The sequence below is a fragment of the Eufriesea mexicana genome, unplaced genomic scaffold, assembly GCF_001483705.2.
Source record: "Eufriesea mexicana isolate 0111107269 unplaced genomic scaffold, ASM148370v2 scaffold1312, whole genome shotgun sequence".
NCBI lineage: Eukaryota > Metazoa > Arthropoda > Insecta > Hymenoptera > Apidae > Eufriesea > Eufriesea mexicana.
The window spans coordinates 547,812-575,536 of record NW_016909446.1 but is presented as its reverse complement, the minus strand read 5'-3'; the positions used below and the strand labels follow the sequence as shown (position 1 = coordinate 575,536).

The window sequence follows — 27,725 nt, the reverse complement described above, 5'->3', positions numbered from 1 at the left end:
TTTTTCCACATTTTTACTGTATTTAAAGGGCGTGTACTTGCGACTCGTTGAACATGGAATGTTTCATTGAGCTGTTACAATAAAAATTCGTGCCTACGAGACAGAGCGAAAATCTTGGTCTACGCCTTGTTCCTGTCTCTCTTATCTGCAACTCGCAGACCTCTCGTTTCGTTTTCGTTCCGTTTCTTTTCTCTCCCTCTCTCTCTTTTTTTTTATACAAAATACAAATTTCGCTCGCGACGATGACGCTTACACCCAGGTGGACGGAATTGAAGCACGCGAGTGGCTGATCGCGATGGACCGTGTCTCCGATTAACGAATTTATGTACAAAAGCGTTCGTCTAATTCCGCTTAGATAAGTACGATATTGCGCAGTGTTATAAAAAAAGGAAGGATGCTAAGTACCTATGTTTATGACTATCATATGATACATATACGATCTAGCCTGAAGAACCGTCTCTCGTTACGAAGAATACTAACCATAAGTGGAACGGATTGCCATAGCTCGCGATTCGCGCGCATTTTGCTTACGCTTCGATCTTCCTCGAAGAGGTCTTTGCCCGCCTCTTCGAGGCTGGCGCGAGATAGCTCTTTCGTTTCTCGAACAGTTGGTAGAGAAATGCACCACGAGGCAGCCACCTGGGACCGTGCTACGTGTGCGACATGCCGGTAGTAACTATCGAGGACGTGTCGAGCTACGCGAGTCGATCCTTAACGCGAAATCAATTTCACGAACAGCGAAGCGGTGATTGCTCCTTCGTTGAAAGTACGTTTAAACGAATGATCGGCGAGGCGTCGGCACGCTTCTATTTCGAGTCAAGGATCAACCATTGTCTATCATCTCATCCATAGCAGTTTGTCTTTGAACAGCGTGAGCAATGACTCTAACGAATCTAGATACCCGTTACGCGTGGTTGCGTTGTTACAAAAGAGCTTGAATTATGTCCGAGACGTTAATGAAAATAACAGTTCGTCCTATCTTCTCATATTTTCCACCTCCGTTTGCGTTACGTAAGTCCGGCGGATATTATTTGCCGGAATAGTGCGAGCCGATGTTCGATGGCGGCCCTCTGTGATGATGATGGTGCTTCTGGCCTGGCCCGGAGTATCTGCTCCCCGGCCTGGAGTGGACTATGGCGTAGTGGTCGCTGTTGGTCGATATCGACCTCGTGGAATTCATCGTCGATCCTCCGGAAGCGTATCCTTGCTTCCCGTTTAAGGAGTACCTAAACACAGGCAATGATTCACTCGTTTGTACCATCGTTGTCTAAAAATAATCGCGCTGACAATGAGTCAGTGGATCAAACGCGTAGGCTCGGGATTGTCGCTTCAGATATAGAAAACGATACGAGGATAATTAAAACCGACGATGCATCCGACGATGAGACACGACGTACGGATGATTCGAACGACACTGAGATGGTATAGCGAATGGAATTTAAATACAGAAGCCTTCTGACTCCTCGGAATGGATTTTTCCTTCGTGATTTTCATTTTTCTTTCCTTCTTTTGATATTCGAGAAACTAGACAAGAATTGACCGCGGTAGATCGGCAGCGAGCAGTAATCAGCGAAACGATTCGGAATTCAGAATTATCCTCGCACTGGATGGGTCTAACGATGCTATTTCAGGCTGAATCTGTACGGCTGCTTAATACAGTAATTTACGAGCACGCTATATCGTTGGAAGCAACTATACGCACACCGGCATAGCATTTGGCGACTCGTTGGATCCGTTAAAGCGATCGATTAAAAAAATGCAAGTATGCCATGCATCTCGAACGCTCGTTCGACTCACGTGAGCTACATCCATTACATGGCTCGGTGCAAAGCTAGCAATCGGTGGAAAGAATTCACTGTTCGCCTACCGCGTTTCAATCAATTTGAGGCACGCACATTCCTAGAATCCCCGTTTCCCGAACATCTCAATTACCCTTTAACGCGAAATGAAAAATCCCTCTCGCCTTCGGGGTAATTACAAGTTCCGCGGAATTTCAAGAGATCATTCGGCCGTGCTCGGGGCACGGACTGTGAGACGTGGCTGAAAAATGAAATAAAATCAAACCTCGAGCCGTATTGGGAGCCGTGCCAGCTACGATACGGATCGTAGTCCTCGATAATCGATGGCTCCTTCTCGATAATGTCCGTCCTGGTGCAGCTGCAGGTCATCGCCGAGCAGAGGAATATATTGATTATCAGCATGATGAGGAATAGAATGCCAAGAGCTACCGCCAGCCACAACAGCCATAACGGATGAACGCTGCCGTCCTCGTACAGTGTCTGAACGGCTGGAGAACAAGATATTTGCGTTACTATACCATGTTAACCGTTTCGGTGCCAGGGGTCATTGGAAAAATGTTCATCGACAAGTGGCGAGCAACGCGATCACGGTTCGCGCGATTTATGCCGAGAAATCTCCGTTCATCCTCGTCGCTCGAGTAGCAGGGGTCATCGCGTGGGGATATTACGGAAAAGTGCCAAGTGCTTCTTTCGATTTATGGCGAAAAGTGGCGCGATGGCTCCACCATCGTCTTAAGTATTTGATTGCCACGCAGAGCGATCGCCCTTTGCAGATTTTACGTGAAAAACGGCAACCGCATTCCGCCGTGATATGCAGTTCACTGGACGTTTGAATTCTGCCGCTGCGCGCCCTTGGTCTCGGCGATATTTCATCGTCCCGATTACTCCGATCGAATAATCGCAGGAATTTTATGCGAACGGTAATCATCCTCGCGATTATTCTATTTCAGTTCACTTGGAGAAACACCGTGCAACTGAACCGCGTTTATCTACGCTACCAAACACAACGACACGCGATGCAATCGCGCTTTGTTCATCTCGGGTACCGGTGAGACTGAGACGGTACTGCGCTAGGGTTCGAACGCACGTTCAGTCACGATACCGTCTCTGCGCGGTAGCAATTTCGATAGAAAATCTAAATAAAGGAGTCTCGTAGCATGCTATTCGAAGAACGCGAGAGCAAATGGACGATCAGAGACGGAGAATCCCGACGATCCGACTAATTAATTCAATATTCGAAGCAAAAGTTCCGCTAGAGAGGATGAGCGGGATAGGCTTAATCGCGAAGGTATCGCGAAGAGGAGCAGGAAGAGAGGGTTCAGTATGAAAAGTACAGTGCGATATTTACATGGCGTTTGACCAGGGTCAAGAACGAACACACTCGTGCCAGCCAGGAGCACTCCTTCCTCGCCGCTCACGCTTTGCCCATTAATTAAGGACGCTCCCTTTATATCTTCCTCGTTATCGCCTTCGCAAACGGGGATGCCGCAGCTTCCTGGAGGAAAGAAGATAAACCGTTTGCATTTCACCTGTTATCTACGTCGCGTTATTTACCGTTCGACGTCAGCCCGACCGGTGGAAAAAACCGTTTTCGAGTCTACTTCAAAATGACAGTGGCACGAAAACCTGATTGCAAATACTCCACCGAGAATTCGTTTAATTGTTCGTTCGTTTACCTCTCTAGGAGTAATCAAACTTTCTAATTTTCCGATCTACGAGATTATCCGCACAGTTGGATAATATCTTCGACAAAGTTTAACTTAATTTGCAAAAAGGTAGGAAAACTCGTGCGAATCGAAGAATTTGTCACGGATAAGAACATAATTCGTGCAATTTTCTTCGTTACAACGAATACGACGAGGTCGTTATACGAGAATTTTTCCGTACGAATGGTGTCAACGCGTTGACACGAAAACGGTGTAAAGTATCATCGGGGTACACGATGACGACATTAAGTATTTTGCGTGCAACTGCTAGATCCCGTATTAAACGGCAGATCGAGAGTAATTATGGGCACGAACTGACATTGGAACGTTTGAAACGACTCGTTGGCAACGTTCGACGAAAGTGTTCGAGGGAACACGTTAATTGACGGTGGAGTTGAACGGCACGCTGTAACCCAGATCCGAGGAGGTCGGTAATCGGAAATCATTGAACGAATCGGTTTACCTCTGCACACGGCGATGTCGCATTGAAAATGCACCTGCGGACTGTCGGGGAACCGGAACATGGAGAACAATGTCGCATCCGCCAGGCCGGTGTTCCGATCGTAGATGAATTTCGTCATGACCCGAGCCTTTACGGGACACCTTTGTAATGGAAAACGGAGCGTTACGCAACCGGTTATGATCGTGATCGGTCCGTGACAGTTCGAATCGTACAAAATTCATATCACGGATTACGCAACCCGGTGTCCGTTCGAATTATCGCCGATCGATTCGGCAATGGGGAATCGGACGACTTTACGTAACACGGCACATACGCTTAGTCGTATGTACGAACGGGAGAGTTCGACGGATCGGTATGTCTCATGGATATTCATACGTCACGTAATCAACGAGTAGCGTCGAATTTTTACCTCGTTGCTAGATCACGCACCTATATTTTTTAAAGCACATCTACGCGTTAATCGGAATCATACGCTGTCGTTTAAGACGACGAAAATTTAATCGTGGATCGAAAGTTGTCAAAATTTCCTTTCGTTTGAAAGCAATACCGAATATACCGATTTTAGGCTAATCGTTGAGCGTAATATGGAACACGATAGGGGACGAAGAGGAAAAGACGTGGGATATAGAACGTACCCTTTATCGTCGATCAGCTGCACGCTGGTGTTTCGTTTGTTGAACGCGAAGCAGGACTTTACCTTGATTCCGTACATTCCTGCAACGAGAAAGATCGATGAGAACGCGTCAGCGCGACCGCGCGTTCACGCGTTACGCGCGCTCGTTAATTCCAATTAAACGTAAGGGGTGAAACGGAGTGAGAGATGCCGTGTACGAACCATCTGGTCGCGAGATCTCCGCACGCAAAGTGTAGTTGTGACCATAAATAGCCTCTTGCACTTTGTGGCCTCCGTCCAAAAGGCGCAACGACACCAACGAGGTCTCGTTCCTGGGCAGAGAAATTATCGTGTCCCATGGCATTAAGGTCTTTCTCCGGAGCCACGGTTAGTCTCTATCTCGCGGATATCCCCGAGATACAGGCTAATATTAATAAACTGTTACACGTACTTGGCGTTTTTGAATCCAGCTTTTCCGCACGTGATCACGTAGAATTTATCGTCGGCCAGCTCCAGGGTCTTGTGTATCCTCACCGCGATGGGGATGGAGCGCTCCTCGGTGTCCTGCGAGAATTACAACGGAATTAAGGGGAACTTGCTGCGAGCACGTTTAACGAAGGCAGTACGGGCTTTTGAAGAACAGAATACCGATAATATCGTGCAAAGTAACGAGAGTCGAACGCGTCGTGTCTCGTCCCGATACTCGAGATATCGTTTCATAAGCGAGGTTATGCGGCACAGGTCTTCTCGAACCCCGAGTCGCGACGCCATTAGCCTAACGGAATACCGCCGCGAAAATTCTGGCAATCGCGAATTTATCCTTGTTCCTGGTATCGATAGATCGTATCGAGAGTATTTCCAAGTTTACCTTTCACAATTTTCCCATCGCCAGTGAGATGAATAATTACGTATTCCGAATTTCTTAAGATCTACCGAGACTTTCGTTACAAGCCAGGTGTGAAATTAACCAATCTCTGCCACTGTGTTTACTTTCACCGTCCGTTGATATTTTATTTCATTTTATTCCTCTGATCGCGATAGCGAAAAATTACTTCGTAATTTCCGAGGGCGGTGAACGAAGAAATTCTTTAGATGCGTACACGAATAGGGGGTGAACTTGGAAGCGAAAGTAATGAAACATTTGTCTCACCTGACCCCATTTCCGACGCGCAGAAACACGCGGCTTTCGGTAATTAGTTGTTTTCCCATCGGAGATGTTACGCGCAGCACGATTTGAATTTTAATGAACGAAATGGAGGAATTGCTTACATTGTTTACCAGAACGCCGCAGTAATCCGGAGAACCTTTGGGCGCGAGAAGATTAATGGCGAGGGTGGCGTGCGTGGAGCCGTTTCCGGGCGCCATGCACTGCGGCGTCCGAAAATCTCTGGCGTGAACAGCTCCCACGAAACTCTGATTCAGGTTCACTCGTATCGTCATGTGTCCGGCCTTGCATGTCGCTGTAACCGTCGGTTGAAACTCCGTGTCCAATAATTGACCGGTGACCTGTGATCGAACAAGAACCACATTGACTTCCGTGTAAACCAGTTGCATCTGCACGAGCGAATTTCCGAGCTCGCGAATTCTCGATTCGCCAACGGAATTTCGTCGCCCGAGTCGACCTATAGACCATAGGAGTCGTCGGTTCGGACCGGTAAACGCGAAACGAGAAATATCCAGACGGGAAGCGGCTTCGAGGTGGCCGATTTGGAACGAGAGATAATCCTCGGCGAAGCTCGCTTAGATGGCGGAGACACTCGGGTGGAAAGTCAAAGGTATCGACAGAGTGGGATCATGGGAATCGCGTTCGAGGGGTAGACGAAAAAATCGAGCAGGCAGCAATTAATATTAACATACCCGGCTAATTAGTCTGCCAGCTTTAATTATACGCGGTTAATTGCCCGTTGCCCTTAAAAGCTCGCATACCAGGCATCATCGTCCTTCGTTCGTCTCGTGGCTATAAATTATTTAATTAATTACGATCGGTTCAAGGGAAGCATCCTCGTGGTTGTGGCAAATCTAGTGTCGGGTACCCGTTGAAAAATCCGGCCAAAAACTCGCGACTTTCCGCGCGGTCTCGCGCGCTCCAGCTCCAGCCATAACGTTCACAGTCCGGTGATATTTTCTCGGGCCAATCGCTAACTTAATGCCCAAGTAAACTTGGACCGGTCTGGGCGGTAGCTATCGACCCACGCTAACTTTCAATTTCACGTGGCCTCACCGCCCCGCAGCACGAACACGGTAGACGCGTATATACGTCCAACAGCGCCGGGACGGATATACGCCAACAATAAAATCGGCCCGACGACGAGACGAGACGAGACGAGACGAGACGAGACGAGACGAGACGAGACGAGACGAGACGAGCCGAGCCGCGGCGGAGAGATGCCACCGCGACGAGTGGACGCTCCACAGCGAGGCTGTTGGAAGCGAGACAAAGGTCTGGAACGTAGGCGTTCGCAAGGCCAGGCGGTCCTAAATGCTTCGGCTGCCTCTCTCCGCAGCGAAACAGAGAAGGATCAGAGACGCGTTGGGTTACAGAAAAGGATTCCTCCTCTCGCGGACGGCTAATCGATTATGAGAACACGACATGGTAACGTATACGCGCGTCCTTGCGTTTTGCTAGTTGCTCCTTTTTCGGTCTGTGTTCGCGTTCTGCGTTCCTCCGGTACCCCCGTTCGCCTGCTATTCTATTATCCGATGGAACACGCCGGCACCGGCCGCCTTTGTCTCCCTTTCGACGCTGACGAATGACACGCGTTCCAATATCTCTTTCCCGGCACCCCCGTCCTTTCTTCCCGCTCAGGGATTAGCTCCGTTCCTTCCCGGCTTCCGAATCTAACCACCCCTGGATCGTTAGCATTTCACCGACCTCGCGTATATACATACCTACGCGCACTCGCGCGTACCAACGGGTACGCTGGAAGCTATCGCGACGACAGCCTCGCGACATATCGCTGTGTACACGGCTAATAGAATTTCGTTCCAGTTCGTTACGCCTTCAGCCTACTTATCCGTTTAGCCCGGTATCTGAAACCGCGGCTAGGCAACCGGGGCTCATTTCTTCGACCTCCTCGCTACTCGTGACTACTCGTGACTGCTCGAAAAGGAATGTACTAATTATAACCTGGCCGCGAGTACACGCTCGCGGGGCCCGAGGCTTTACGTAATCGATACGGTAGCTCCAATTAACGAACGCTTCATTGAGAGGCTGACACGAAGAGGAACTACAGACGCGTGGTCCTGGAGGCTGCGCCAGGGGCTGCGGCGTGGAATCTTCGGGAACAAACGGGACAAAAGGGACCACTTCTAATTCCGCGATCGCGACCAGCCAGTCACGGCATGTATACGTAATTACTATGATTCACGATCGCTAGGCGGGCCCCATTGGCACGCGACATTCGTCGCGGCACGAAATCCGTTAGCCCCGATCGGGCTGGGCCCGCTCGGTAGACTCTGGGTCGCGTGCTGTCACGCTAATAGACGCTACCGACGACAATGTCGATGCTCCTCGGACGCAAAAACCACGCTCGTGCCACGGTACACGCCCCGTTCGAACGACGCGCGGTGACGCAATCGGACATCGCGACGCTCCGCGCTCGTCCAGGTAGCCGACAGGTTAGGTTGGGCGGCGAGAACCGGGGGCGGAGGAAAATAAGGCGCAAACGGTGACATCACGGAAACCGGCCGCTTACATAAAGGAAAGTCAACGGCGGGCCCGGGTTAGCGCGTCGGTTAGATAACACGGTGAACGTGGTTGGCGAATTTCGCGTGGGATCGAGGGATCGAAGCGGAGGGCCACGGGCGACGCTCGAGAGGATCGATGTAACCGCTAACGAGCGATTTTGCTCGTCGACGGGGAAAGCGACAATTAGCCGGCGCGGACGCGCGACGACCGGTCACGGAATGGAATAATTCATGTACGAGGAACCGTGGCGGACAAGTGGCCACTTAGTAATTCGCTACGATAGAACGTACGCTATCGACGATCGGTCCTCGTCGTCGATAAATCACCATTTTCTTTTCCTATTTTTCTCCTTCTCTCCGTTTCTTCTCCCTTTTTTTCCATTTTTATCTATTTTTTTATTTTCTCTCTCTCTCTCGCTCTCTCTCTCTCTCTCTGCCGGGCCTTTTCGTTTTCGTTTTCGTTCCCGGAGAGACTGCACACGCGTGTGTGCGTGCGTGCGTGCACTGGCGCACGCGCGCGCGAATTTTACGCGTGGATAGCGGCAATGTATCAAGATTTAATCCGACCGCCTCGTGGCCGCAATGTTTCAACGCATTCCGATAGTACACACCCATGGGCGAGTATGCGAACGGCTGGAACGAGGGCGGAATAGTATCGGCTGTGAAGCGGCCGCGCATTTTTCGGCGTCGGGTGAAATATATTGGCGGACTTATCGAAACGTCGGACATACGCGAACCTTCGCTTCGCCGTATCGGTTTTATTAAATACGCGAATAGGAGGAGTCCGAGGCAGTTGGCGCTAAACCGTGAAACTTCTGCTTGTTCGAGATAAAGCCTTTCGGAATCGAGTTTTACTGTTTTTGCGCCGGGGAGGTGTGGTTTATCGGGATTTCTGCTTCTTTTATCGTTCCCTTACGCCAAGTCCGAGTCACGAGTGGTACGTGTCGATCCGACCTTCGAAAAATCGCGTTTGGCTAGATCCTGTGATTTACCGCGGTTTCTTCGGCTTGTGCTTATCGGTTGCCATGGAATAGCAGCGTAGATCGTGGGTAGGGGCGAGCTACAGGTCGTTTCAAGTTCGAGGGAACCGTGTTTCGATAGATCTATCGCGATTTATAGTGTTTGTTATTTTTTCCTCGGATTTATCTTTATCAGTCGATATCGATTATTGGCTAAAGGGTAACCGGCTGTATGCCGACCCGTGTGTCGAAAAATTCTGATTGGCTAGATCGTGCGATTTATTACGATTCCCCCGGTTTACCCTTATCGGTTGCTGTACTACAGGAACGCCGATACAGGCAAACCTACGTCGACTCAGGTTTGAAGAATTTAAATTGAACATTTAAATAGATCGCGTGATTTATTGCGATTTCGTAGATTTATACCTCCTAATTACCACAGAGATGCCAATTGTGAGTAGAGGCAAAGTGTACGCCGATTCGAGTTCGGAAAAATTACATCCGGATAGTACGATCTATCTTCTCCCGAGTTTACCCCTATTAGCTACTGCAATGATATTGATTGTTGGCAAATTTAAACGGACCGTATGATCATTCGACTCTGGAAGAAGCGAGTAATTTATTACAGTTCCTCGAGTTCAACCCTGCTGATTACTACCTGTTCTGCAATGTCCACTCCGAGTAAACGGACTACTGCACTTGGATAATGCGAAATTACTTGAAATTAACTTCTTAGATACACGGTTGCGCGTGTTATAATATGCACGCGTGTTATTACACGTGTCACATATCACGATACGAAGTAAACAAAAGTAAAAAATAATTTAAACTTCGCTTCATTTTCGAGAAGAAAATACTCGAGTTTGGCGAAAAACGTTTTACCAGGAGTACTACCTATTATTTAAACTTCGCTTCATTTTCGAGAAGAAAATACTCGAGTTTGGCGAAAAACGTTTTACCAGGTAGGTATTACCTACGAGTACGTTTGTACGATTCGAGTTAACGAAATAACGTGGCTAGTTTCTCTGGTAATTCCGTTATTTGGGTAATAGTGGCTGCGTTGAAAAGCTCGGTTATTATAGTAACGTCGATTGTTCGGAGAAACAAACGAACGTCGAACAGTCACGCCTTCGGCGGAGGTCTCTCGAGCGGAAAGTTATAACGATGCTCTGGAAAAATACTAAACGTGTGCGGAACAGCACGTGGTGCGGCCTAGTGATTGAAAAATACGAGGAAGTCACGTATCCGTGGAACAATGCTGCTGTGTCACACTCGCGAACCGCAATATACCACGGGCATTCGCATTGGCACTGGCCTTCCTGAGGAAGCAAGTTTCGAGGAACAGCTCGGTAATTGTTTACGTGCTTCGTAGCTTCTATCACGCGCGATGTTCCATTGTGTCCTCGTGAAACCGATCCCTGTCTCCCGACACTTTCGCCGGGCTTATACGAATCGAGACTTCGAAACGAGACGTGCCAGCTTTTTCGCTTTCTATCCTATCGATTCACCCAACTTTCCGATGTACACGGCGTTTCATAATTTCCTGGTCTAGGAAAATCGGGTTTAGAAACGTTTAATATATGGCAAACGTACACGGATCACTTTGAAAGTTGAAAGGCGAACGCTGGCCGTGTCGTCACCGTTTCAATTTCGAGCTGGAACGCGAACGCGGATAATTTCTATTTGCTTTGCGCAATTTACTCCGTTCAGTAAGATCGCACGAAAGAAAGTGCGAAATTAAATTAAACCGTGGTATAGGTTTACCTGTCTGCACTTAGCTACAGTGTTTACCGTGCACTCTGGAAGGCTGAGAAAAGAAAGAAGAAAGCGGAGAAGCGAGTATATCCAGGGATTATTGCCGACCAAATAAACAGGAACTTTCAGCGAGAAACGTCGGAGATTAAATTTACCGACTTACGACTGCCCTTTAATATCCCGTAAAATTAAAAATAAAATTCAAACGTCGCGGTGAAATGTCGGATATATTCGGGTTAGACGTTTCCACCTAAGAAACTCGCGAAACACCCTGTAGATCGTCTGGAAACGTGTCGAAACGACTGGCGAGATTGCAACGAAAGCGTCATTAGAGATTAATTTCGCTTATCCCATGGAGAAGAGACGTGGAACAATAATGGGAAGATGAGCGAGAAAGCGTATTGAGATTAACGCTGAATTGAAGCAGCGAAGAATTCGAACGGCCCTTTCGTAAATAAAGACCGATCTCACGGGCTGATTTCGCTAATAAAGAAAATCCGTATCCACGAAACGTTTGCGTTGCACGTCTCGCAAGAATTCCTTTCTCGCTGCGCCGACTCCGCGAATTTATGGCCGTAATTCCAAAAGACTCTTTATTTACATACACGAGTAAACTCGAAGAAAATATACTCCGTATTAACATACATACGCCCGAGACATGCCCGAAGCACGAATTATAGCATTACCGAGGGCCGCGGTCCCCGAAGCAGACGCGGCGTGCGTGTAACACCTCCCAACGATAAAATTACTTACAAAGCGTACTACCGACATTAATATAACAATTACCAGACGCTATCGGACGCTTTGATTTTTCCTTACCTCCCCTCGAACCCTTTCCTTTTCTCTCGCGCGATTATTACAGCCACAGCTCACGAGCGTTTGTCAATGCTCGCACAGACGCCAGACACATGCAACGTAGAAAGCGCATTCTTTGGCCAGAGGGCTCGAGCCGGCTCTCGAATTATCTTGCGAGGAAAAAGGAAGAAGCCGAAGCCAAAACGTATGTTATTGACCCTGCCTTCTTCGGCTTCTTTCGTCTAACCGTTCGCGTCGTCCATTTTCTTTTCCCTTTTTCTCCTTTTTTTCTTCTCCCTCTCCGTCCATTTCTTTTCTCCCTTTCTTTCCTCCCCGTGCACGTCCATCGGAACCGAAGCCAGCGGCATTTTCGCCAGAAATGGCGCGCACCGTTCCTCGCGGTTCCCCATCCGATGGCCTTTGTTGCCTGCATCGCGGATGGGCGTTTAACGGGTCGACGCGTTGTTTAAAATTGCCTGTTTACACGGAAGCAAGGCAAGGGAAAACGGTTACGTCGAACGCCGCCGAGATAACGCTGCAACGACTTCCGAGAAGCTTCGCGAAGAAATTTCCGCGAAGAAATTTCCGCGGGTGGAACTCGGCGACGGCCATCGCCGATGCGTATACGCACGCACGCTCGCATGCGTTGCCTTTACGGCCACTTGCTCGCCAGTCGGCTTAATATCGGGTCCGCCTCGTCCCGCGGAGAGTACCGCGGCTCTGTCGTACCGTTCGTTTCGGAATGGAACGAGGACGGTTTTAAGTAAATTCTGCTCGTGAGAACGGCAAACTTGCTTCGCGAAATCTTCGTGTATCTTCCATCTTGGCTCCGCGTGGGACCTCGCCGAGTTTGCTCGTGTAAATTGTTTGAGGAACGAGAGGGTTAGAGGGTGGTGCTGGCGCGTTCGTTTCGTTAATGGCGATGCGAACGAGGCTAGAGAAATTGCCGACCCGAGCTGCGGGATCGAATGTCCGGGGGAAATGTTAGACTTTGAAAGATGCAAATACGGATAATTTTATAATAAAGTTAATCCTTTCCTTCCAAGTCCTTCGAATGTACTATAGGTGGTGGGTAGCATATCGCGAATGCATAGCGAGTCACCGAAGAACTCGATTTCCTCCATTTTACAGATGAAAATCTCGTCAGAGTAACGGTCATTCCTTCCAAGTATTTATTTTGCAACCGAGTCGAGATCCGATAGCTCAGCTAACAGGCATATGAGCTTACTAATACGAATTTCTAATTACAGGTACTTTGCCAAGAATCCCAAAGTATTTTGCATCCAGGTACGGTTCGAAGCACAGTCAACGGTACGTAGCAAACTACCTGGAAGCTCGATCACGAGAACCCAAGCCGAGAAGCCCGTAGGAAATGACTAATCGACATTGTTGACGTAATTGTTTTCGATATTTACAGACTGGGTGTGGCCTGACGAATAACGCGGCGCGTACTACCGGGAGGATGGAGCAGCCAGGTCCATGAGGCAATTCGAAGCAATCGGGGGGATCGACGAACGATCAGAGGTGTCTGCGAGGATCTAATTGCGAAGGAAGTTTCGCGGTATCTGATGGAACGGGCGCGTCATCTCCTGCCACCTGGACGGTAGCAAAGTCTCTCGAAACCCGAAAGCGTGCAAGTGAAAGCAGAGTGCACCGGGCCCTGGCTGAGGCTGGCCGTAAAATTTACGCATGGTAGAAACGGCTGGAAGGAAAAGCCGAGACACGTGAAAGTGTGCGATCCTCGCGGAGGATTCCCCGCGGTTCACGGGAGAGCTCCCGCATTCCGTTCTATTATATTCCGTGTCGTTCGCCAGACAATGTACTCGAAGAGATGCGACCCGATCCCGAAGAAACGCCAAGTGAAAGCATTCGCTGTTAGCCAATAGCGAATGGGCGTTGGAATCTCCGATTCGAAACGATTCTAAATTGTCCACACAGGCAGGATCCGAGCTCAAACGCGATTCGAAAGATCGGGATCATCGAAAGTCCTGGGAATCTCTAGATCGGCGATGACTTTGAGACGCTTCGAATCGCCACGAATCCGCGCGCACGATGGGAAATTCGAGTCGCTTGGGACACGATTCGAAGATTAAAACCGTGAAAAGTTTCGAAAGTCTTGGGAACGTTGGTGTCTTTAGAAGCATCGAGGCTAGCGACGAGAGTCTAAACGCTTCGAATTCCTTCGAATCGCTTCGAGTCTATACCCGTACACTCGGAATCGCTTTGAATACGCTTCGAAACCTAGAAAGTATCGAAAGTCTGGAGAATCGTAATGGCTTTGGGAACGTCGAGACCAGCGATGGCGATTCGAAACGCTTCTAATTGCTACGAATCAATTCGAATACGATTCGAAGCCTAGGGCTCTCGAGAGTTTCGAAAGTCTCGAGAATCTCGACAGCTTTGGAAGTCTCGAGTATAGCGATCGGATACGAAACGATAATTATCTCGAATCTCCGTGAAAAGGAAAATTCGAGTTACCAACGCAATCTTGAGAATCTCGGTAGTTTCGAGAGTATTTCGAGATGTAACGAGACTTTCGAGGAGTCTAAGATACGAATCGTATCCGAAGCGATTCGAATTTCCCGTCATATACGAAGATGAATTCGAAGCAATCGAAAGTATCTCGAGTTTCACCGATAATTAGGTACGGAACGTAAGACAGACGATGAAAGGAGCCCAACGCTTACGCGCACGCGTGATATACAATATTAGGTCATCTCGTTGCACCCCCGGTGAATTGCAACGACAGGTATACAGGTATTGCTCGATAGGTATCGTCCCATCTCGAGCTAGATGTATTTTTACGATCGATGCAGCTCGTACCTACCGTGACGTTGGTAGTTAAAGTACGGTACAATCGTTTCGATAACCGATCGTCTAATCAGTTTACCCGTGGCTGAAAAACGGCCATAAAATTTTAGCGTGGTCAAATCGAACGATGTTTATACGATCCTCGTATTATTACCTCTTGCAATCTCGACGATGGAAAATATCGATTTCATCCTTGGCCCCCAGTGTCGCTGGATCCCACAACGACCGGAACGCGCGGCGCGCCGATCGTGCTTCTGGCATGGATCTCGATCCGCGGAACGCAACGGAACAGGCGTAGAAATTTTCCAAAGCGTACTGCCGCTATTCCATCTTATTTGCTCTTTCGTCCCGCGCCTTTGTATCACGGCTAATTTATTCCGCGGTCTTAAGCAGCGTAAATCCCCGCGTCAAACGGTCCGTTCTGCCTTCTTGAAAAGTAGCCGATTACGCGCTGAGCAAATAACGCGGGGATGAGTTTCGCAACGAGTTTGTTTCTCGGGTGTCGCATAAATTACTGCCCGATAGAAATGCACACGCGTGCTCGTGAATACGTTCCGCGCGCACGACCGTGCACCGCGGCTTTAATAACCGCGTGAGATAGCGCGCGCGCAGGATATAGACGCATCGGTGCAGCGTGGCCGGGGCGGCGGTGTACGCTTTCTTCGTGCGGGTTATTGAATGGCGAAAGTGAATCGCGTTAAATTATTACGATTATACGAAACGCGCGTGGCGCGAGAGCACCGATGCTTATTACCTTCGCCAGCTGCGTCGATAAATAGATAAACGATAAGTTTCAATAATGCCACGGTGTTTGAACAGATGGATACCGACGGTGTGCCACGCGAGCCAACTTCCCCGACGTTACCTATCTCCGTGAAAGCATCGTAATTTTTCAGCCAGCTCGAAAAAGGAAATGGGAGACGAAGCATCTCGGATGCCAGGTTGAACCCGCGTGTACGCGTATGCGCACGGGAGCGAAGGAGAGAGCGAGGTGTACCGCGCGAAATATGAATGCAATTTAATCCCAGCCGTGATTAAATCGATGTTAATTCCGTAGTCCAGTTATCGTAAACCGCTGTTTTTAATTGAACCGTTAAGCCCCGATAAGGAGCGTTCGTCCGTTGTAATTAATAAATCTTACGACGCGGCGGCCGATGTAATTTCTCGCGTGGGGCCAGCAGTTCTTCTTTAATAATCACGAGCTGCGCTGGTAAACGCGCGTACACGCGCAGATACGTATACGTACAAGGGAGACGAGCGAGCTTCGGAATAAAGTCGAACGCGGGCTCGCGAGGCTCGATGCTCTTTCTCTTCGCGGTTTTAATTAATCTCTGACACGGTCGGGAATTCGTAGACTCGCGCTTAGCCCGGTATACTTATTAATAAATTGTCGTATCAACGGTGGATCGTTTATCGCGTCTGATCGTGAGGTTGCTTAATCTCGCGCGATAACTCGTTAACCGATCCGAGCTACCTCTGCGTCTCGAAAAACCGAGCAAAAAATATCGGAATACTTTCAGACGTCGTCGAGCCACCGTCGAATATAATTAAACCGGCGATACGAAAATAACACCGGTTTGAATTTCTATTAGAACACCGCAGAGAGGAATCCGCGTGCCACTTCCCGCCTCTCGTCCACCCCGTCCAGTGTTTATCGCGATTAATTTTACGTCCAGCTTAAACGGACCGTGCAGCCGCAATAAAATTATTCCAATTAATACGTATTTAATTTTCGCGCCAAGCCGAGACCTGTCGCCATCGGCCCAATTAAATTATTAAAACGCCATAACGTCGTTGCAATTGATCCCCCCGGATGCTTTATCAGAGACGCGCGCGCGGACTCGGCGCTGCTAGATCCGCGTCTGCCGTCGTGGATTCGCAGCGTCTGGACGAAATTCGAGGCGAACGGGAAGAAAGGAAAATATGGGGAATAATTAATCGACGCGGAGTATCCTTCCTAGAAATTCCACGACACGGCCACGAATCGCGTGCCGCTCCAGACGTTTCTCCGGGCCCGGCATTCCGATTAATAAACGGGATCTCGAGCGTTTCGCGCGGTCTCGGGGGAAGCATCGCGAGGGAAAGGAATCGGACGCGAGAGCAGCGGCCACTGGCCAGACGGAAAAGTATGGCGAAAAGTGAAAGCGTCGAAATTAAAAAGCAAAAAGGCGAAGCTGCGTTCGATTTTACAACCGAGGTCACTGGTCCAGCCGTCGTCGCGGCGAAATCCTCTCTCCACGTGGCTCGCCGAGCCTTGACTTCCATTCTCGGCACCTCTCTTCGCCGATCCTCGAGATCTTCGGACATTCTTCGAAACTTTGCCTTCCACTCGCCAGCCGATCCTCTCGTCTCGTCCGCTTCGTCGCATAGCCTCCACCGAATTTACGCGTTCGCCAGCACGCGAGTCAAGAGTCGCGAGTTTACAACTATCGCGACGGTAAGTTCGCGCGACACGCGAGATAACGGCGAGCCGGATGCTAACTAACCTCGAGCGTGTCGCTAGTCGTTCAAACGAGCTCCAATTTCGAGTAATCTGTTTCTATCGGTACGACTGTATTTTATAAACTTCCCGGAGCGCTCTCTCTGGTAACCGGGTAGAATTTTTACGGCCGCGTGGTAGACGGTAGGAACGAGGCGAGTCGGGATTCGTACGTAATGTCGGTAGGAACGATCGCGCGAGGCTGAAGCTCGAGGAACGTTCCAATAGTTTCGTCTCGAGGCATTGGTATCAGCCGGATAATGAGTATGTACGACGGGGGAGCGTCGCGGAATCGCTGCCCCCGACGCTATTTTCTTAGCAGCGTCGTTTATCTCGCCGCGGAACGGCGTCATTACCGATCCGAATGGCGACACACGGCGCGCGTTTATTGTTCCGGCAGACCCCCGATCCCCCGTACGCGTCGGAGTACGAGCGTATTTTACGGTACCGGGCGAACGATCCCGATTCCGTGGAGAACGCAGACTGAATAAAGAAGGTACACAGAGCCGATGGTACCGCCGAGTTTCCGCAAGATTCCACGCCGCGATACCGCCTCCGACGATCCTCGTCGACGACGCGTCTGCGAGTTCGACTGGTCGACCGATGAGTCCTCGATCGCTGGATAAGTCGGATCAGTCGGATAAGTTGGGCGAACGGTCTTTTAAATCTCTAATCCCGAGTCGTCGGAGTAGAGTGCCAATAAACGAAGTCGTACTCGGAACCAGTGGTCCGGTTCGAAATTTATTTTCGGGTGCAAGCTCCGCCAGGTTCGGTTAACATCGGGATTATTTATTTAGCCGCGGTGATAATCTCGATCCGCGGATCTTATTTCGAGTTTCCCCGTGCATATTATTTTTATTATTATCGTTGTATAGCAACGGGACGACTAGGATTATTCGTTTGCCATTGAACGATATTAGCGAGGAAATAATTTCATCATCTTTGACACCGGAACTACCGTAAAAATCAACATGATTGGTCTCGAAATTTTCTTTGCAATTGCTAAAAACGTATACCTACTTTCAAAAAAATTTATCTTCGTGCCATTAAAATTACTATTATCTACACCCGCTATGTTTAGATGTCCTATTAAAGATCGGTAGTTCTAGCTATCTAGCTAATGAATAATGGCGGTCGTTTTCTCTGAAACGAAAGAAAGCTCCACCGAATTTCGATCTCGAGGAAGGTTGCATAACTCCGAGGTACGCGTTGTCATATTTGATACGTGAAACACACAGCGTGGTCCGAAAAATGGAGCGAGCCCCGCCCGGTTGACATCGATCAACCTGCTAATTTAATCGAGAAGGCGAGGCAAAAAATTACTCCGTATGATACACGGTACGCAGGTGGATTTGCCAAAAAGCTCGGTTTCTTGTTCCGAGGCAGTTTCGTGGCCGAGCGAAGCTCTCGAGTCGGCGGACGACGAAGCCGTGACGAGACGAAAGGTGGAAAAAGAGGGAAAGGAGAAAGAAGTTGGGCGAAGAAGGAAGTGCTCGGTCCGAGGAACGGGACATTAAAACAGGCGGCGAGATTTCATGCGGCAGTCCGAGCCGTTCTGCCTCGTTTCCCAGAAAACGACGAAGAATTCAGAGCCGGCTGAATTCGATTTCGAGTCGAACGGTAGAACGGGAGGATGCGAAGGATGCGCGGCTGTACAGGCCGCTTCAAAGCCGGCTTGCTGCGCGGCTAAGCGGACAGCGGGCCGTGTCGGGGCTGATAGAGGACAGGCCATGACGGAGGAGCGCGTAAAAGTTGGCCGTTTATGGTAATACGAATGGCCAGTTAGAAGATACGCCTTTTAATCAGCCGCGATGCGTTTGATTCTTCGCACTTTCCTCGCGTGTCCCAGGGATACTCGCGGCTCGCTCGTAAAAACCAGTTTGAAACGAGAAATCGTACAACCTCGCATAAACATGCCGGCTTATTCCCGCAGTCTCGGCTCGGTTGTTCACCGAAACGCGCGATCCTCGTCCTCTGGAGCATCCTGTACACCCGCGTTTCTTCGTCCTCCCTATCCGCCACTGCTGCGCCTCCCTCGCCCTTCCCGGCTACCCCCCTGCCGGTAACCCGTCGGATTCCGTGGACCGGAGCCCCATAGGTAGTTTAAACACTTGACATGCTTCGATCCATGGAGCAGTCATATAGGTTTGCCCACGGCAGTCGGCAAATCAGCCACGTCAGTGGAGATGGTGATTTATATCCGCGGTTCTCCCGGGGGCGACGCCGGGGCGAAATCGGCCGAGAGGTACGTTCTTCACGCTTCGTGTGCAGTACCCCGGCTTCCCCTTTGTGTTCCACTCGTGTACGTGCACGTCGGTCCGCGAGGCAACACACCGCGCCGCGTACGAAATGGCATTGTCGTAAAGATGTAAGCGTCCGTGAATCCTATCTGGTGGAAGCGGAGGAAGAGCACCGGGCGAAACCACGGACCGAGAGGATCGAACTTGCGCGCCGGCGCGCAGCTTCGCTGCTGGGAATATCAGCGAGCGGAACTTATCCGACGACTATCGCCGCGATGGGAATATCAAATACGCCGCTTTTTTTTTTTCTCCCCTTTTCCTCGCTCCTTTCTTTCCCTTTTTCCCCTCTTTCCTTTCTTCTCGCTCGCATCGGGGATTTAATGATCCAACGACCCAACGATCCCGAGCTCCTCCGGCCGCCCGAGTGGATTCGACGGCAAGATAGTTGGCGCTGCTGTCGCGTCCGAGTAGATTGAGAAAATTGGTGAAAAGGGGCACCGTTATGGTGCGATGTTTAACGATGCTGGGAAATAATATCGTTGCCCGCGACCATTCGGTAGCCTCGGTATTAATTGTTTCGACGCGGCGATCTACCGCGCGCTGTTTGTTCAGCGATTTTCAGGATGGTAACGAAAGGTGTGACCGGGAAGATCGTGTTTAATTACCACGCTTGCCGAGAAATGTTTTAACGAGGCATTAACGCTTTGCTGGCCTCGCGGCGTAGGAGGAAGACGAACACCCGTGCCGGCGTGCTTATTTGTCAGCATCGCTGACATTAGGAAAACGAGAATAAGAAGGAAGGAAAGAATTAATTGCGGCGTAGCCGGGAATATTCAGAGCTCGAAGCTCCTTTGTCTTTCGCCTCGCCACCCAAGAAGCATGACAAAAGACCCGGTGCCATGGCACGTTAAAAACCTTCAATCTTCGACTATAACCGAATGCTAACGTCCTATCGAATCTCTTTATCAGATCTGATCGGACTGCAGAAACATAGTAATACGTATCGAGAGGTGTAATTTCCACTGAGAAAATGACACACAGCCCGGCAGTGATCCTCAACTTTTATACACAGACGAATAACAAACGCGGTGCTCGCGGTTATCGCGATCGCGATGGATCTCGATCGGTAAATTGATCCTCCGCCGAGAGGATGGTCGTATTAACGCGAACGCGATGTCGGCTGGAAAAGATGGCTCGGCTCGCTGTATACGTATTCACTTTCATTGACGTTTGGTAACATCTCGATAAGCGTGGAAATAATGGAGCCGCGAGTAGCGGTGAAATCGCGTATTGTACGTAGTACGGCGGATAGTATGCACGCGTTGGTTAGAACGCGTCATCGTTAGCACCGTTTCCGTTCGCTCTGATACACAGCCCGGGCTCGCAACGCTGAAGCGATGCGTGATTCCCAGCGGCCAGATCATTCTAGAATTTACCAATGCAAATCGATGAAAAAACAACGCCTCGCAGCGTTAACGCTGTATCTTTCCGTAGCCTCGACCATCTGCATTCCTATGTAAAAGAACTTGGTACCGGGTTCGAAAGCACCGGCGATGCCAGGGAAAAAGAGCAGGCCAGACCGATGGTAATAAACCGTTCGGCCATATTTCGTCCAGGCAACCTTGGTCGGTTTCAACCGAAACGCGTATTATACTTTTTGAAATTCCGATAACGCGATTAATTTTCCCACCGGTACGATTAGTCGAGGGTTCGACTGATTCGATCGTAATTGCAAATTTACGTCCGTTAGCGTGGTCGTTCGTCGAGTTCGTGCCCGCGGATTCCGAGATCGCGGCTTCGAGGCTCGTAGATTTTAGTCTAGCCGATTCTGCTCTCGCCGAGGCTAATTTAACCGACTGTGGTATCGAGTGTACGGACTACGGGGAGAAAAATTGCCCCATCGCGTCCACCTAAGCTTGCACCGCGTTATCGCGATAAAGCGGAGGTTTTATTCGCGACGATGCTCGACCGGCGTCGCGACGTGGGACTAAAATCGGACAATACCGCGAGCGTTATGCTTCCGTGTGGCCGGCGTCGCGTACGCGCTCGATCCCCGATGCAGATAGAACGCGCGTATGACATACCAACCGCGAGTGCTTATGGTCGCGCGTTGGGTGGATCGTCGATACTCTCCGTTGCCTCGTGGCCGTTCCCGTGCTCTTTCGCAATCTCCAGGGAAAGACATATTATCGCGGGCGAACGTAGGCCGTCGCCGTGGCGTAGGCAGAGAGGCTATCTGGACCCCGTGCTCGTTCTCCCGAAATGGACACGCCGATGAGAGGAAAAGTATGCAACGGTTCTGCCCGTTTTTGTTCGCCACGCTCTCTCTATATGGCGGTGCACTTACGCGCCTCGCAGACGAAAAAATCCTTCGATGGCTTTTGCCCCCGTTCCCCGCCGTACTGTCGGCCGACAGCCTCGGCCTGCGCGAATTCGTTCGACCAGCGAGCCGCGAGCAGGTAAGAGGATCGCGAATTCGTATGGAATTCTTGCCGGTCGACCGACCGTATGTAATATCGCGTAGGAATTAATCGCGCGTTGCATTATGCCTCTGCTAGACCGTGAAACTTTTCCGATAAAACCGCTCCGTGTCGCGCTGCGTCCTGTCAGGACGCGATATTCTAATTCATTCCGTTTCTCGTTCGTTTTCCCGTCGAAGTCGAGCCAACCGGTCCGACGTTATTCCCAATAAACATACGCCTTCGGTGCGGTATCGACGCGCGGATCGTTACCGATTTATCGGCTCGACTTGGCCCGCGAACCTTATCCCACGTCGATGACGCGGCAAGAAATCGATACGAAAGTACAATCTTCAAGTCCAAGGGCTGGCGGGAAGTGGAGCGTCAAAGATACCCGTGGTCGAGGCGCAGAAGTGGAGGATCGAGACGCGATCCTCGATCGTCGTCGGCGGATTTTGCGACGATCGTAGTGGGTGCTCGAGGATACGATCGCGGAGGGATGGTTCGGCGCAAGAGGATCAACGTGGGCGGACTAAACGCGAGGCAGTCGTCGCGCTTTAAATTCCGCCGATCTTTACCGCGGCCAGGATCTTGGGCGTTCGCGGATTTCTGAAAACGTTCGCCGGAATTCTCGCGGAAAACGCGAATTCCTGCGCTCGCTCGAGCTACGATACGTACGAGGAGCACGGGCTTTTTCTGCGCGAGATCGCAGCTGCTCTCGAGGACGTCGAATGGTATGTCGCGCGCACGAACGCGTGCAAGGATGAAGGAGTGGATTTTTCTACCATCGCGTCGTTCTCCGTTGCGTCATCTCGGACGCCGTCGAATGTTTAACCGACTGGCTCACGCTCGTTTTTAAACGCCTCTCGTTTCGCTCCTCGATCCTCGAGAGATCCAGAGATCCCCGTTGACTCGTAGACTCGGGATTCTAGGTTGACAAAATTCGCGGGAATTCGTAACGCACGCGTCTAATCGCTCCGTAATTCCAGCGTTCGAGAATTAATCCGCGAGTGGACGTTAACGTTAGGCGGAATCGGGCGACGTGCGTTGAAATTACTATCGAATAAATTCCGGAATTTAACGGCCGTGGAAGCTGCATTATTAAGACAACGGTAGCGCGATTTTACGATTATCCTCGTTTATGGCCGTCTATTCTTCCGAGGCGGCAGCGTACGGCCCGTAAGAGCCCTCCGCGTAAAGGGCATAACGAAACTGGCGTAAAATAGTTGCACCACGATTCCAACTTATCGCCCCGACGCGTCACTCTTCGCAGATGCGACGGTCGCGCGAGGGGGTGTCCCGCTCGTAAATATTAATAAACCGGCGTTGAGTAAATCGCGCGTCGCGAGGCCGCGCCATCCGGTACGGCCGCCTACTATCACTTACTATTACGCGTCAGCCCGAGGATCGTGCCCTCGATCGGTTGCGTATCGACGGAAAAGGAACGAGAGATTCCTTCCTCTCGCGGGATTCTCCGCGATTCCGACGTACAAGCGTATGCAATTAATTCGCCGATGCTCGCCCCGACTGCCGGCCAGCGCCATTAAAATTCCCGGCGAGCTTGCGCAAAAGCTGCTTTCGAATCTCTCGCGTGGCCAAGCTTTTCAGAGCATATCGCCGATTTCGATAACATTCGCCGTGCACCCGATGCCCTTTCTCGCCGCTGACGCGTGCGTAATTGTGCGTGCGTAAAAATTCCGCTCGCCGCAGCAGGGACTCACGGCTGGCTCTATTTATACGCGCGGGATTCGAACGAGCCGGCTCGTATCTACGATTCACGTCGCAGATAGCCCCGTATGAGGCAAGGCCAGTTTCCTGTTAAATAGATTTTTTAATCGAGTAAAAGTTCGGTCCGCGCCGCGAGTCGCGAGGCGACGCGTAGCCGCTCCGCTCTGCGCATCATTGTTTCCCGCTGCCCGCTTAAACGGTACGCGTTTGCGCCGCGCATACCGGGTGTCCGCTGCATCTCGCCTTCCGTATCTAGGAAAATTTTCTGGCCGGAAAATAATCGAAAAATAAATCGTTGCCCCGTGTTAAATTAATAATTTCGCGTAAGTTCGATTCTTTACGAATTATTACTCGCACGTTTTCCCCATTCGAAAGAGTTTGCCATTGGATTCGCGCGTACATACGCGCCGTCCGTTCTTTTATCCGGCACGCGTAATCGCTCGATTCGTTAGTCGTTTCATCGATTCACGCACACGCGTGGCCACGTTCGTGTTAACCCGCATTCTCTTTGGCGATACGCAGATCCGAGTGCTCGCGCGCGATATATATTTCGACTGGAACGACAGAGAGAGAGAGAGAGCCGTGGAGCAACGCGGCCCTCCCGCTGGACACGCATTCCGGTACCGGGACCACGGGGACCCCGGGGACCCCGGGCCCTGCGAAGCCCGAGGGGCGGTCTATCCGAATTTTTCTCGCGGCCACCGCGGCGCTTTTTCGCACCGAAACGACGCGGTAAGCCGACGTTTGCGGCCGTTACCGACGCCGATAGATCACCGTGTCGTATCGAGTTACGCGGCTAGCGCGCGAATTCCCGAGCGATCCGCTTTTTCCTAGAACGCTTCCACGATACTACGTTCGAGTACCGTTCGATCGGATCTCCCCGCGGTCTCTCGCACGCAGCGCGCCGCGGGTAAGAGGAACGAACGAGATTCCACGGGAATCTTTCGATTTTTCCAAATCCCGATGAATTTACGACCCCGGTTCTCCCTGTTAGCCCTTTTCCTTTTCCCGGTTTAACGGATGGGCACACGGATTTAGAGGCGACGCTGGTGCATTTGCGCGAGATGAATGAGTCAGCTGGCGACGCGGCGCTCGATCGCGGCGATTTATCGTCGCGGAACGCGCGTTTACATGCATCTCGCGTTATCTCGTCCAGATAGCTAACACTCGACTACCGTTTCGATTTCCACGTATTTTCGTCAAAGTTCGTTCGTCCAGCGGCGAGCGAGTATCGCGCATCTCGGCGCGTGACGGACGATACGGAGACGAATAAACGACAGCGATACTGGTACGTAACAGTACAACTGCATTAAACCTGCATACCAGCGGGGCTATCTATGATCTACTTACTGCGCGACGCAGCAACGTCGATTTCCACCAGCGTCTAATTAATAGTTCGCGATACCGAAGCGGATCAACGTCCTGCGATATCCACGGCTTATTTCGAGTCGTCGTCAACCGAACAGATTCGTACTGCCTGAAATTCCGAGTTGTTCTTCGACTGTCCGATATTTCGGCAGCATCTCTTCGATCCCGAATCGACGTTATATCCCTATTTAAAGATATTCCGAGAACAACAGTTATTCCTGGGTTTCGCAAGAGTTTCCCGAGTGGATTTATCGCGCATGCAGCGGAAATCAGCGCGGAGACGTAGGTACCTAGGTGAAATTTCGTGGCTGGACAGTGCCGAACTTACCTGGCCGACACGAAGCGCCACCAGGACCAAGCACAGTACCGACACAAGCGCACTGGTGAACGCGTGGAAATTGGTCCTTCTCACTGGCATTTTGGCGGAGTGCGTGCCACACACTGAACGACCGACTGCGAAACGTGTCACGTTCTTGCCAAGGCTCTCTATCGGCCAGTCTCACGTCACATTTTCGTTATTTCCCGAGAACGATCTCATCGTATCGCACGCGTTGAACGAAGATCGACGTTTCGAGGCGGCCACGCGGTTCTCTTCTCTCCCTCTGCGACAACGAGGCTCCGTCGATCGTCTCACGGTGAATCGTGAATCTCGCGTGGATGGTGTCTCGAAAACTCGATGGCTCGTTCAAGGGAACTGCAAGCGAATGTTATACTGGCGCAATAATGACTGTTCCTCCTGAGCTGCCCCCAGGGACGCTCAGGTGTTCAGCGTTTTTGGTGGGGATAGATCGTGCCGCAGCGGCCATTCCCTTTTCATCCGATGTTGTATGCGATCCACGCATTCGTGTCTCCGAATCCAGCGATGAGCCATTCGTGCTTCCCTTGATCACCGCGCGGGGCCAGCACTGTGCAAGCGATACCTTGTCCGCGCAGTGACCCGCTTTACCGACGCAGCTCACCAGTTCGAGAACGTTCCCGAAGTTCTCCGAAAGGGTTTCGTTACTATTTTCCCCTAGACGCTGAATGTAGTTCGATAAACGTATAAATTTCATTTTCTCGACCATTATTCCCTTTGGCGTTCTTTCGAATAGACTCGTGAAATCTGAAAGGGAACGACGTTTGTACGAAAGAAGCGGATTTTCATCCCAAAGGGGAGAAATCGATCGCTCTTTTAACAATCGCTCTGGGTTTAAACCGTCAGACGTAGATGTCGTCCGGTAGAACGGCTGATCCGCTTTAAAGCTTAAATTTTGGAAAGGCTGACTACGCGAGAACTCGCTCGTCGGCACATCGCTGATGAAAGCAGAGGAATTTCTCCTCTCGATCGATTACACGCGCCAAGATTCGCGCAAGCTGGTAATTTTATCCGACGAATTTTATCCGAGGATCGATCGAACGGTCATCGATCGAACCAAGATCGCGGGAATTACGGTACTGTCGATGATAGTCGTGACGCTGGTAAGGGTATTGTCGCAGTACCTCTTAAGTTGTCACGAAGCGGACAATGGCGACTATCGGAGACAATAGGCAGAGCTTATAGGATCATTGGCTGACGTGGAAAGCATTTGCGTGACCGATGCATCCGTGTCGAAACGAAGCACGATTACGTTTTCCAACATTTCCCACGATCATATGCGAGCATCCTGCCACCACGGTTAATCGAATAAATTATCATTCATCGAGTCCCCGTGGATGTCTGTAACGAGGTTAGAGATAATCGTTCGGATCCCATTAAAAGAATCGAACGCGCGCGTAACCCAGAGACTTTTCCTACCTTTTAACACGGTTTCACCTACGACCTACCGAGTGCTCGTTTAATTAGTCCGCCGGGGAAACTCGGTTAACTCGGGGGAAATAAAACGCTCCGACGAAGAAGAAGAAGATCCCTCCGCGATTCACGGCTTCTTCCGTTAACGAGACGTGCACGTCTGACACGAGGTGCCGGAACCGTAATCTCGATGAGAATCCAGACGTCCGTATTTTCTTTTCAAACTTTCCACCCCGGAAAAATGTTTGCGACCCACATTCCCACGAACCGCCGCTCTGATCCCTCTTTTCCTGGCCACCGAACGGAAGAAGAGAGGCAGAAACGGGGGTGGTCTAAAGCGGAGAGAAAGGGAAAAAGAAAAATCCAGAGAGCGTCTTCTGGCTGAATATTATCTCGCATCTCCGGTAGTGCTCGCAGACAGATATTGTTGCGAATATACGCGTACGTGCAGCAATCCCGTCGCGTTCTCGGCGAAGCGACGCTGAAAAACCGGGAGTAAACGAAGAAATTTTATTCAAAGGGAATTCGTTGCCGTGCGTTACCGACCACCGTCGCGGGAAACAATGGAAATCCTATCTCCCGAAAGATTCCAAAGTACGATCTGCATAGGCACAAAAGCTCCGTAAGTGCAACGCCGAGGAATCGCGAGTAACTGGGTCGCTGCATTAATTCTTTTATGCAGCCCGCCGTGGCTGTGGAACAGTACAGCCGGTCGAGTGGACTGGCGGCAGAGGAAACCGGGAAATCAACGTCTCACCGGCAGCCTCTCTATAATTATTACGCTATCGGGGTAAAGAGAAGGCTGCCGACGTGATGCAAGAATATTATTGCCGGGTTCAGTTGCCTGTTTTCATCCCTCGGTATCGCGGCGCTCCTCCAGTCGAACGGTCTCCGTAGTTCGTTTTCGAGAGGGAAAAGAATAGCGAATAAAGTTGAAAAACGAGTCTCGGGTGTCGATCGTGCAGGGATGCACGAGAACCCGGGGACCCGGATGCATCGACTGGTCGTGGACGCGTTAGCGGTGTGTGCAGTCTGACGTTTCATCTTCAGTCGGCCAGCAGGTGGAACGCGTTTGATGTGCACGGAACAACGTCA

At 50.6% G+C, this 27,725-nt stretch overlaps 1 protein-coding gene across 1 annotated transcript; it reads right to left on the bottom strand.

The window, feature by feature from the left end:
* LOC108547912 (uncharacterized) lies at positions 1–25,572 on the bottom strand. Its single transcript, XM_017900623.1, has 9 exons — positions 25,191–25,572; positions 5,851–6,087; positions 5,033–5,145; positions 4,804–4,913; positions 4,604–4,682; positions 3,969–4,108; positions 3,148–3,294; positions 2,065–2,287; positions 1–1,226 (listed from the first exon to the last, which is right to left on the bottom strand). Exons 1-9 carry the CDS (start codon positions 25,278–25,280, stop codon positions 1,028–1,030), a joined length of 1,338 nt encoding a protein of 445 aa, XP_017756112.1. The 5' UTR covers positions 25,281–25,572; the 3' UTR covers positions 1–1,027.
* Between the last annotated feature and the right edge of the window lie 2,153 nt (positions 25,573–27,725).

Bases quoted from the DNA above. Each gene is read 5' to 3' on its own strand.
- LOC108547912 (XM_017900623.1), bottom strand. From the start codon at position 25,280: ATGCCAGTGAGAAGGACCAATTTCCACGCGTTCACCAGTGCGCTTGTG. The intron at 4,914-5,032 runs GTACGTGTAACA...TTCTCTGCCCAG, and splicing joins GCTGGATTCAAAAACGCCAA to GAACGAGACCTCGTTGGTGT. The intron at 2,288-3,147 runs GTAAATATCGCA...CTTGTTCTCCAG, and splicing joins TGACCCTGGTCAAACGCCAT to CCGTTCAGACACTGTACGAG.